This window comes from Ipomoea nil, unplaced genomic scaffold (genome assembly GCF_001879475.1).
Source record: "Ipomoea nil cultivar Tokyo-kokei standard unplaced genomic scaffold, Asagao_1.1 scaffold2735, whole genome shotgun sequence".
NCBI lineage: Eukaryota > Viridiplantae > Streptophyta > Magnoliopsida > Solanales > Convolvulaceae > Ipomoea > Ipomoea nil.
In genome coordinates this window covers 1820753-1833999 of record NW_017619163.1, presented here as the reverse complement: position 1 = coordinate 1833999, position 13247 = coordinate 1820753, and the positions used below count along the sequence as shown (strand labels likewise).

Genomic DNA, 13247 nt, shown 5'->3' with positions numbered 1-13247 from the left:
AGCAGGGCTTCCCGGTCTCCAGAACCTCACACACTCACTGTTTTGACTCCCATCCACTCTTTCTTTCCATCCCAACTCTCATCTTTCACCCTCCAATTCTTTTCACCCCATTCTTTATCTTTTTCTTTTTTGCCTTCTTCTCTCTTTTTTTTATTATTTTTTATTTTTTATTTATTTTCCCTTCTTTCTTTTTTTTCCTTTTTCTTTTTTCTGTTTTTTCTTTTTTCCATATTTCCATCTGAGCAAAAAGTACAAGTACAATCACGGGGGATCATCAATATCAAAAAACACATAGGGCACATCATCATGTATCAGTAAAGCACGGACCCTACGTGGCAGATCATTGAGGCTCCGAAAGATGGCCTCCCCCGGCCTATCCACCGCCCAGTCAGCTAGCGCTTGTGCAGGCATATTGGCCCTAGACGGGCACACAGCAGCAGTAACCACTCCACAAGAACACATGAAACGGAGTCTGGTCACCACATCATCTAGAATCCACGGCGGACGCGCAGAGATATCAACGTAGCTGGCCAACTCCGCCCAAGTGGACTCTATATCAATCAAAGTAGTTCCCCCGGCCAAGCACCATTCCAGGCAAGAGAAAAGGACTCGGAACATGCCCCGGGCGTGCTCCCCGTGGCCAGACCACGCAACCCCGTAGCAAAAGCCACCCTCCTGGTTGCGCACCAGGGCCGCAGCCCCCCCAGCCGCCGAAGACCGAGAAAGATTGATCTTTAACGCCCCGGCAGCCGGGGGGAACCACCTGACCGACCTAATAACACGCCTCGGCACATGTGCCTCCAAGTATGCCACAATAGTCCTCCAGTTAGAGGGCAGGATATGCTGCATGGGCCAACGCCTAAACAGACATTCCGCCACTCCCTTTGCCACCCCATGCATCACCCGTGCAACGCTGGGTGTGTCTCGGCCGTACATGCACCCATTACGGTGCTTCCACAGCTCCCACAACACCAGATACGGCAACCTGCAAACAACAAAAGACAAAAGAGGGTTACGCGCCCCCGCCCGACCCCATCCCGCAATCAAAGTCCTAAGACTCCGGTGCCGCGAGTAGAGGCCGAGGGACGCCAAAACATATCTCCAAACAGCTCTTGCTGTTTCCCCAGAATAAAAAATGTGATCAATAGACTCCGGGACCGGGGATGGACAACACCGACACCTCGAGACGATCGCATGACCGAAACGGGCCAAGATGTCATCCGTGGGAAGCTGCCCTCGGAACACCCTCCAAGCCAGGAAGGACACCTTAAAAGGAAGGTGCTTGCGCCAACACTTAGCTAAGAGCGGGTCCGGTGCAGTGGGCAAAGCAGGCCTAAGAAAGGCCTTAGCAGAGGAATAAGAGAACATACCGTCGGACGCCACGGTCCAGAGTGGGATATCACGCGGGCCCTGCCCCAAGCGGGACAGGTCCGCCCTAATCCCTGCATATGCCAAGTCATCGTGGTCTGTCAGATCAAGCTGGCCATCCCGCACATAGTCTAGAAGCAACTCCCGGGAGTAGGAAACCCTCCGGTGTGGATAGAGCCTGCCAAGTGGGCCCAGACCCGACCAGTTGTCCCACCAGAAATTAACCCGGCCTTGGAACAACCGCCAAGTCAGAACCCCCTCAACCTCATCGCGTACCGCCAGCATCCTCTTCCAGGTGTGCGAATCTCTATTCTGAACCAACTTAGCAACCGGGTGAACCCGACTGCAATATTTCGCCCTCATAAAGTCCGACCATAAGGTATGATCTGTCCGGAAGTTCCACCACAATTTAGCACTGGCCGCCCTTACCATCAAGTCCAAATCCATGAACCCCGCCCCCCTTCCTTCTTAGGACGAGAGAGGGTTTTCCACGAACTCCAATGGTACCGGGCGCCCCCTGACTGTTTCCAGAAAAAACTCGCATAACATCTCTCCAAATCCCGTATGACCTGCTTAGGCGGTGCGCAGGCCGAGAATAAGTGCAACGGTATGGCCTGCAAGACTGAAGAGATCAAGATTGCCTTCCCGCCCTTCGAGAGCAGTCGACGCTGCCAACTCAAGCATCTAGCCTTAACTTTATCAATCACCGAGGCAAAATAGATACACTTTTTACGGCCTATATACACCGGGCAACCCAAATATGAGGAAACTGTTTATGCACACAACCCGTTGCCCGGAAAATCTGCTCAATCTCGTGGGCCGGAGTACGAGGGTGCATGTAAAACGCACTCTTCTGAAAGCTCACCAACTGTCCCGAGATCTCCTCGTACTCCTTTAATGCCCCAATTACGACCTCAATAGCTCCCAACCTGGCCGTACTAAAGATAATAACATCGTCCGCGTAGGCCAGGTGGTGAATATGTGGCGTCCCTGGCGGCTGTGTAAACCGGGGCACCGTAGTGCCATCATAGACCCGCGCAATGTACACTGACAAAACCTCAGCTGCAATCACGAACAGAGTCGGGGACAGCGGGTCCCCTTGCCTGAGCCCTCGCGTAGACGTGAAGAAACCCTCTTTGACTCCATTCACAATCACTGAATACCACACGTTAGACACGGTCCGGAACACCATATCTATCCAGACCTCACTGAAACCCAGGCGGCGCATCACCGAAGTTAGGAAAAACCATTCCGGATCAAAAGCTTTACCTTCAAGCACAAGGTAGTGGGCATCCACCCATTCCGCTTTTCTAGCCAAACTTGACCTTCTAGGCATGGTGAAAGATGATCCAAAGCTCAACAAACAAAGCCCACAACTTCTTCTTCTTCTACCACACTCTCGCGGCTCACTCTCTCTCTCTCTCTCCCTCTCTCCCTCTCTCTCTCTCGCGGCTGCTCGGCGACACAGCACAGCAGACGGCGGCGGCGACGGGACGGCGAACTCCGGCGACGAGGCAGCGGCGAACGGCGACGGGCAGGTGGCGCTGGGCGACTGGGTGGGGTAGCTTCGGGTAGCTCACGGGTAGGGAGAAGGAAAAAGATGAAGAGAATTTTGGGAAAGAAATTAGGGATTTGGGTGAGATTGGGGAAAAAGATGATTAAATTTGGGGATTTTGAACAAAGTGGGATTTAAGGTTTAGAAAGAATTAAAATTGGTTAGGTTTAAAGAAAGATAATTGGTTCAAGTGGTTTAGAGGTTGGGTAGAAAAGAAATTGGCTAAGGTTCAAAACTCAAAGGTTACAAAGAAACATTAGGCTCAATTTTTAGGCTACACAAGAAAAGATTTTGGTAGGGATTGGCTATTTTCCAAATCAAAGAATACTTGGAAAATTTAGGGAAAAGCTCAAGGAATTGTTGTAAGAACAACCAAGTCCAAAGGTGAAAGAATTGGGTTAAACACAAGATAACTCAAGGATAGATGGCTACCACAAACAAGATGCCAACTAAGGAGAACACTTAGCAAGAAAAGAGTCTATACTAAGCACCTCAACGAAAAACAAGCAAGGGATTGCCAAACAAAGACAACTGCGAAACACAAGATAACACCCAAGGCAACAAAGGACACAAAGACAACTACGAAACACAAGATAACACCGAAGGCAACAAAGAACACAAAGCTCTCGGGGACACAAGGATAGGCTCAAAACAAGGGTTACCTGCTAGCTCCTCCTCCACCAGACCCTCCGACTCCGCCTGCGAACGCGCCATCACAAAAACTCTCCCCGGCGGCCTAACTCCAACAGCTCCACGACTCGAACTCACTCCTGGTGCTCCTCCAACTCCCGGGGGTGGCGGCAACACTCTTTGACCAACAAGCTGAGGACACTCCGCAACTCTATGACCAATAACCCCACAGCGAAAACACTTAAACGCCTGGCCAGAGCAAACTTGACCCGGATGCACCTTCCCACACTTGCGACAACCAACCGACTTAGCTTGAACCTGAGGCTCCATCCTAACTGGTCCTTGAGAAGAAGATGACACAACTCTAGCCGGAAAACTCGGTCGGGGCTTCTTGAAAGCAAAAGAACCACCACTCTCAACTCTCTTCCTAGCCAACTCAAGCGAACTCTTCTGAAGCTGCTGAACACGAAACAGATCCGCGGCACACAGATACGCATCCTTGAGGGAACTGGGTCTACTCACCGTCAACGCTTTTCGTGCCTCATAATTCAGACCGGCAACGAAACGCTCAACTTTGGCAAGCTCTGTAGGCACCAACACCCTCGCGAAGCGCGCCAACTCTAGGAACTTCTTGTGGTACTCCACCATAGATAGGGGTCCTTGCTGCAGATGAAGGAACTCATCAAACATGGCGGCTCGCACATGCGCTGGGTAGAACCTTTCGCGCATCCTGTCCTTGAGTGCGGTCCAATCAAACCCAGGCTCTTCAAGAAAGGCCGGACTCTCGTGAACCCACCACAGATCAGCTTCTTGGCAGAAGTAGAACGTTGTCAGTTCTACTCTCCTCTCTTCGGGACAACCCACCACGTTAAAGATCTTATCAAACACCCGTAGCCACTCTTCAAGGACTACAGGGTCTTCTTCACCAGCAAAGGAAGGCGGCCGATGTCCAAACACAAGGCGACCCACATCGCGGTGCCCAACAGGAGGCGGAGGCGGCACAACTTGATTGTTGTTCAATAGAGCTTCACTGAGAGACTACATCGTCTGCGTCAACTGATGGAGATTCTGGGCGAGCTGCTCGTTGGTCGGGGTCTCTGGGGAGCGAGCGCGAGGACGAGGAGGCATCGCACTTCTGCTACAACAACAAGGTTACCACAAAAAAGCAAGCAAGCAAGGCAGAAAACAACACACATCAAACCGCGCAACCTAGAGTCCTAAGCCTAACACTTAGCTCCTTAAGGTCGCTTAGAGGTCTCAAAACACACTTAAACACTTAGAAAGTCTAGACTCAACTCCTCCTAGGCTCTAAACCCAGGTTCAAACCTAGGCTCTGATACCAACTGTAACACCCCCCCCCCCCCCCCCCCCCCCCAAAAAAAAACAAGACTACTTAAAACGAGTCATAACACCTGCAGATCAAGCACAAAACTAGCACAGCGGAAGATAAAAAGATAACTGGATAAAAGGAATCCAAAACGGGGTGTTATGCCACGTATATCACACTAGGTATACGCTACGGCGACAATCTGCAAGTGTAACACTATCCCAAAAACAACCAAATTAGAACAATCTAAAGACATTGGCACACAGGCCTCAACAACACTGTCTAAAGATACAGGTGCTAAGCTACCGGCTCTAGACATCGCGCTCGACTACGCATCACCTGAAAGATACAAAGATAAACATCGGGGCGATGCCCGGTCAGCGAAAGATGCTGGTAACCCACCAATACCGTTAAGTATCATAAATAGGTAGATATATAATATGAAAACCATTTTCAAAACGGAATACATATATATAAGTCAAAAGCCAAGATCAAAAGACAACACAAGACTCACCACTCACAAGGACAAAACCGGGAACACATCCCAAACCACAAAGGTTAACCACACACAAGGATAAAGACTCACCCAACGGCAACACATGCCAAAACACACCACAAGCCTCCGTGACTGCACACGTCACGAGAGAAGAGAACTCACCACAACAACGGCTTCACAAGCCCTCGTGACATCACCCATCACGAGTTGATATGCCTTCCTTATGCCCTGTTCCAACCTTATGGCTACCCCCAACCTTGTACCTTCGGTGCCAACCATTACCTCCAGAAAGCCCCTGTACAGCCAAGTCCAACCTTATTCCTCCGGGACCGTCGTCCCCCACCTATAACCACCAACGAAAACCAACCAATTCAAGGCAACACATGCTCGGATAACACAATGTTATCCCCCAAACACGTGGACTCAGCCACAACTCCATGAAATCACGTCACGGCCACCACGAGGACCGCTGTAATACCTTGGTGACTAGCGTCCCATACCACTAATCGTGCAATCCAGGTAAAGCCACACACGCACCACCACTCACACGAAACAAGCAACGGATTGCAACAGAGGTACGAAACATACTCAATCAAGAGACAGGTCACCACCCATCGACACAACGACGCTAGCATTAGGATAATAACTAGCAAGCTCAACAACGAAGAAACTCAAGATAGTTCCGAGGAACACACAAGACACCACACGGTTCAACGAAACACAATGTTGAACACATAGCACGATACACACCACAAAAAATTCTACATAGATACCTACCAAAAGCTCTAGACCTACGAAACATCAAGAAGACGCTCAAATAGTTCCACAAAAGAACAATGGGAGGCCAAAAGATCAAACACCGAGACAAACGAAACACGGGGAACAAATCCCACTCCAACATCACTGTGTTCCCCGCGGGTGGACCCACGGGTAGCGCCCCACCCGTGGTCCCGCCCGCGGGTACAACACCCACAAGGCATACGTTCCCGCGGGTGGTGCCCCGCCCGCCGTTCTGCCCGCGGGTACGTCCCTGTACCACAACAAATCCCTTCGGGGATTTTCTCCTCCAAACACAAATTCAAGTCCAAAACATGCCAAATCTCACCAAGCACAACAAAATGACTTGAACCAAGGAAAATGCCAAGCAATGGCACAAAGGAAACCTAAACACAAGCTCTAGATATGCAATATCACAAGATAAATGCATAAACTCTCACATTTCATAGCAAAACACAAGTAGAAGCCAAGAAATCATATATAGGTAAGCAAAATAGGTTTTGTAGAGCATGGGTTACCTCTTGAAGACCAAAAGACTCTTCTTACACCACAACAAGCTCTCCACTAAGCTCACTAGCCAAACCCACTTCAAGATCAAACCAAAAGATCATAAAGATCCAACCTTTAAGAAAAGACAACTAAGATGGAACCTAAAATACTAGACAAACTTAGATCTTACCCTTCTAGATGCCAAAATAGAGGAAAGATTGAATCTTGGAAGCAAAACTTGGAATCTTGACAAAGGCTTCTTTTGGCTTGAAGAACAAGCTACTCTTGTTTTCTAGAGAGAAGGTAGAGATATTTTCTAGGAAATGTAAGAGAATGAAATGAAGAAGTCTTCTAGGTTTAGGTTACAAAACAAGCTCTTGGTGAAAAGATAAGGATACCCTTACTAACTCTTAGAAAGTGTAAGGAACAAGGGAACTCCTCTCAAAGCACAAGGTACAACACCACTTAAGGATTGACTAGTCAAATACTAGTCCTTGAGTATCAAAAATTAGGATTTTAGGGATCAATTCCTCAAAAGAAATAGAATTAATTACTCAATTAATTCATGGATTGGAGTGTGGATTTTTGGGGTGTCACAATCTCTTACTATATATAACTTTGGAACTTCATCTCCAACTTCAGCTCTTACTATATGTGGCTTTGGAACTTCATCTCATACTCCATCAGCTCTTACTATATATAGTTTTGGAACTTCATCTCCAACTTCAACTGTTACTATATTTCAACTCTTACTATATGTGGCTTTGGAACTTCATCTCATACTGCCTTTGAAACCTCTGCTCCAACTTAGTCTCGAATCCTCTTGTGGAACCTCAGCTCCAACCGCTGCTCTTACCTTGTCTCCAAGTTCTATTAAATCCTCTTTTGAAACCTCAGCTCCTACTTCATCTCCTTCTTAGTTTCGAATTACTTGAATTAATTTCGAAACTTCTTTTCAAACCTCAGCTCCTACTTCATCTCCTTCTTAGTTTCGAATTACTTGAATTAATTTCGAAACTTCTTTTCAAACCTCAGCTCCTCAGCTCCTACTTCATCTCCTTCTTAGTTTCGAATTACTTGAATTAATTTTGAAATTTTAAAAAGAATTGAATTAATTTCAAAACTTCTTTTCAAACCTCAGCTCCTACTTCATCTCTTCTTTTCAGACCTCAGCTCTTACTTCATCTCACCTCAGCTCCTACTTCATCTCTTGGTCTTCTTTTCAAACCTCAGCTCCTACTTCTTTTCAAACCTCAGCTCCTACTTCATCTCACCTCAGCTCCTACTTCTTCTCTTGGAATTGGAACTGGCTCAGCTCCTACTTCTTCTCTTGGAATTGGAACTGGCTCTTCTCTTGGAATTGGAACTGGCTCCTACTTCAAACCTCTGGCTCGAACTGGCTCCTACTTCAAACCTCTGGCTCCTACTTCATCTCTTGGAACTGAACCGCTGCTCTACCTCTGGCTCCTACTTCATCTCTTGGAACTGAACCGCTGCTCTTACCTTGTCTCCAAATTCTATTAAATCCTCTTTTGAAACCTCAGCTCCTACTTCATCTCCTTCTTAGTTTCGAATTTCTGCCTCTGGCTCCTACTTCATCTCTTGGAACTGAACCGCTGCTCTTATCTTGTCTCCAAGTTCTATTAAATCCTCTTTTGAAACCTCAGCTCCTACTGTGATACCCCGGTTATTTGAGTATTTTGTTATAAATATTATTATTCTAAATAACATTTTATAAAATAGATATTATGTTAAATAAAACATTTTTACTATACGGTCGGTAATTATATTATTTTATGTGACCCAAAACTATTTAAACTAGTCTACTACTGTTACTCTTTTATTTTTAAACGGTGTATTATAGCTAATAATTATTTATTTATATATATGTTACGTATGTATATATGTTAAGTACTAGTAGGCTAATATGTTTATTAATATTATATTAAGTTTTTAAGTATTGTAGTCTCCTACAACTAGAATTATTATTTATAATACAAGTTATTAGTTAAGTGTTTAAGTAGTAGTCATATTGTTCCAGATAACCTAATTCAATATATTTTTCTATCTCTCTCTGTCGACAATCCCTCCTTTCTCCCAAACAAAAATAAAACCCTAGCAGTTTCTTCTTATCAATTAATTTCAAGAATTAGATGTCAAGATCATCAAGCTTAGGTGATTTCTTTTGGGCATTATTAGAGGTAAGATTTATGTTCACTAAAATTTCTTTTGCCCCAAATCAAAAATCACTTTTCCTATGTGTTTATGTGATTCATGATTTTAATGAATATGTGATATTTAACATGAAAAGTTATTTGATTATATTATGCGAATAGATATATGTGTTTAGATGTTTTGAAAACCCTGCATATGTGATATGGTGATTTTGTGGTGATTAAGAAGGATAAATTTTACACAATTTGATCATTGCCTGAGAAAATTCTGACTGGCGCATCTGGAAAGAAAAATTCGTGAAAAATGCTTACTAAACTTATTTTTGCTTGAAAATTTTTCTGGATAATCTAGACTTGATATAATTGATGTTTGTAAAAATTTTTTGATTAAAAATATGTTTAGGTTTTTCCAGAATAATTTCGTAAAGTTGAGACAGTGTTCTGCCAGTTAAATTACAGTCTGGCGCTGTGTTGGGAAATATTTCGGGAAAAATACTTCTAGGCCTTGGATTGGCTTGAAACTTTTTGTGTATAATCTAGACTTACTGTACCTATTATCTGGAAAATTTCATGTGAAAATGTGTTACCGATTGTTCTCAGTAAATTTTGCAATTAAGGTCATACATTCTGAAAATTTCTGTCAGTTCCTTATTTGAGGTGTTGAGAATTTGCTTTCTTGAGAAATATCAGTAATGTTATCATTTTTATAAAGATTGGGGATAAAAACTCTCTAGGGAGCTTAACAACTAGGGAGCTTAAAAACTCTCTGTTGTTTTGTGGAGTGAGCAGTAGAAACATATCCTGTCTCACTAGGACATTTAGTCCTGTTATATTTTGAGGAGTGGTTAGCGGAGTCTACCACTAGGGTATTTACCCTGTTGAGTAGTAGTCAGTAGAAACGTATCCTGACTACTAGGACTAGTTACTACCCATTGGGCTTGGAAACCTATTGGAGGTGTGCACACTTAAGGTATTAGTTCTGTTCCACTTTATTGGGATTTTTGAGTAGTGTTCAATAAAGAGAATTACTGTTCACTAGGGCTTAAGTAATTAAGACCCTGCCCATTATTTGAGATTGAATGGGATTTTTGTGTAGTGTTCAGTATGATGATTACTGTTCACTAGGGCTTGATGAAACAAGACCCTGCCCATTGCATTGAGATTGGTGTTGCTCCATGTTGAAAAAAATATATATTACTTTTGAAAAAGGTTCCTAAAATATCCATTGTGAGAACTACTGAGTTGGTATTAAAAATTATGAGTATTGTTGGGAAATTATGGTTGTTGGAAATTCTGAGTATTTCATATTTTTGTTATGTTCTATATGATTATGCTATATTATTGATAATAAAAGATTAAATGTTTAAAGGGTGTATGCTATATGCTAATTATCTGCTCCTATGTGCTATGTGCAAAAAAAAAAAAAAAATGTTTTACGGGGTGAAGTAGATCTTACAAGCTTAATGCTGAATTTGTGTGTTTCTTTGTTTTCTATTCTTTAATCGTTTTTGCAGGAACTCTTGCATGAGCATTGGATATGAGAATGAGCTAACTACCTAGAGGTATCATTTATTAGTTAGACACTTGAATTGTTAGTTGTTAATGTACTAGTACGTACATTGAACTGTTTCAGTTAGTTGCTATTAGCCTTAGCGTTTGGGTATAGAGAAATACCCGAACGTGGCAGTAACACCCATTTTATTTTAGTTAGTTAATGCTTCCGCTATGATTTTGTAAAATTGTAAATTAAGATAAAAGAATTAAAGAAAATTTCGGTTTTGAAAAATGACGGTGTTACACCTACTTCATCTCCTTCTTAGTTTCAAATTTCTTTTCAAACCTCAGCTCCTACTTCATCTCCTTCTTAGTTTCGAATTACTTCTTTTCAAACCTCAGCTCCTACTTCATCTCTTGGAACTGATTTAAGGCTTATAAAATTATAGGGAATGAGTTTCAAACCTGAGACCTTACGATTTATACATCAAGATTTCATCCATCTCGGTTGTACGAATTATTAGGTATTATAGCATTCCGTTTGATGTACTTCTTTCTTTCCATAGATGCTTAATCTTCAAGATAACTTCATGAATTTTGGTTTGCTTCTCGTTTCCTCGTATGAGATTCATCAGTATGACTTCTTCTTTGAGTTGGGCGTGTGGGCTTATTTTGTATACATATCATATGCATACATCTTCTTCTTCGTATTTTTCCCTTTCTTCATATTTGTTAATTTTTCTTTCATGGTCTATGACACGCCTAGACTTAACAAATAAAGTTGGGGATTCTAAAATACAATTTGGCATATCAAAACTATTACAATATATTCCTAACAGTATTACCTCCACCTCTTCCTTGTTGGAGTTACCAAGTCCTCCTCCTTGGTTGAAGTTACCACGACCTCTTCCACTAAATCCTCATCTTCCTCTTCCACGACCTCTACCAGATCCTCCACCTCTTTGATTAGTGCCAGTCACATTAAGGGTGCTTGGCTCTTCAAAGCTGTTCAGCTAGTGGTTCCGATTTTGACGCAATTCTGTCAATATGACTTTCTACCATACCTTTCAGCTCTGCAATTGATAAGAGCTCAGTTTTGTGTGACTCTGTGATCAAAGCCACCACATGGTCATACTTCATCGGCATAGTTCGAAAAGCTTTTTCAACCACTGCACCATCTTCAATTGTATCTCCGTATAGCCTCATCTTATTCACCATATCAATAAGACGAGTGAAATATGTATCTACCGTTTCTGTAGAGGTCATCTCACAATTATCGTACAACCTTCTCAACGACTGCAACTTAGACTTCTGTGCCCGATCAACACCTTTGTTTAACACCTTTAAGATGTCCCAAGCTTGCTTTGCTGTTTGAGCACAAGCTAATTGCCCAAAAATGGAGTAATGAACACCATGATGAATCTGTCCCAAGGCCAACTGATCTCGCCGTGTTTGGGCTGCATCAGCTCCTTCGGATATACCGGGATCAACAAAGCTCCAAAGATTTTGAGCTTTCAAATGTGTGGACATCATAATTTGCCAATAATTGTAATCGAGCTTCCCGTCCATTTTGGGACCCGACCATACAATATTGAAATTTGCAGCCATATTTCACTACGAACAATATCTCGGGGTTGAAAGGTTGACTGGCTTTGATACCAAATTTTATATATATATATATATATATATATATATATATATATATATATATATATATATATATATATATGAGAAGGGAGAGAGGAATAAACAGATAATGTTTATTGCTGGGATAATTAACAAATGAACAAAAGCCACATATTTATACTAAAGGAAAGCTAATAATTAGAGAACAAATACTCCATGTACTGCTATAATCTAGGCCACTTCCACATTAACTAATCATACATGACACACCACACACCCATGTTTATTTACTGCATTAGCTAGACATGGTTTAATTAATTATAATAATAATATTATTATAACAATTGTTGTGTTGCAGGTACATGAGGATCGGCAGGAACCGTGGTTCCTGACGGTTGTCTATGGGAGCCCAGAATATATACTACGGCGCAAGCTCTTTGCAAATCTTACCCAGCAGAACCTTGGTTTACAAGGGTCCTAGTTGGCGGTAGGGGATTTTATTAAGAGCTTTGGGGTCTAATAGAGGGTTTTAGCCTTGCCAAAGACCAAGGCATGGATAGGGTTGTGGTGGAGACAGACTCGAAACCTATGGTTCATCTGATTAAGGGTGAGGGCGATTCGAGACTAGAAGTTGAAAGCTTGATCATTGATTGTGAGGCCATTATGAGGCAAATTCGAGATTGTCACATCCGTCATATCTTCAAAGAAACCAACCAATGTGCAGACTACCCTGCTAACATGGGACAAGGAGGAGATTGGGAAACTCGAATCTTGGAGGATCAGTCGGATGGTGCAAAGGGCATCATTGAACGGAAGGCTAGAGACTTTGTAACACCCCATGTTACGATCTTCAAACTCGAATTAATTATGTAATTAATCCCGCCAAGAATAGTTAAAAGGATTTAATTTTGTACAGGATCCCTTAAATTATTACCATGATTAATAGGTTGATCCTTGGTTCAACAAATCTGGACCTTAATCCCTTTTCAGATAAAAATAAGAAAAGAGGGCATTTACTATTCAGATTCTAATTAGGAGTCTTAAACCTATATACAGGGGATTAGAAAGCAATTAAAACATTTCCCACCCATATCACTCAAAAATTCCCCAAGAGACCTAGCCAAGGAATTCCCCCGTCACCAAGCCTAGGGAAAGATCAATTGGAGGAGAATCTTGGAGAATGATCTTAATAGTTAAGGAAGATTTAATTAAAGCTAAGAGGTAACCCATGTCTTACCAAACCTATTTTCCTTCGTTATCTTTCATTGATTGGCTACGTTGGTTGATTGAATGCGTGATTTTGTATGTATA

At 42.9% G+C, this 13247-nt stretch overlaps 1 protein-coding gene across 1 annotated transcript; it reads right to left on the bottom strand.

Moving 5' to 3' along the window:
• Positions 1-261: 261 nt before the first annotated feature.
• LOC109156533 lies at positions 262-1815 on the bottom strand. Its single transcript, XM_019304384.1, has one exon. The coding sequence runs from the start codon at positions 1813-1815 to the stop codon at positions 262-264; it is 1554 nt and encodes a 517-aa protein (XP_019159929.1).
• Positions 1816-13247: the final 11432 nt, after the last annotated feature.

What these genes read in the sequence shown, in the direction of transcription:
- LOC109156533 (XM_019304384.1), bottom strand. Translation starts at nt 1,815, where the DNA reads ATGGATTTGGACTTGATGGTAAGGGCGGCCAGTGCTAAATTGTGGTGG.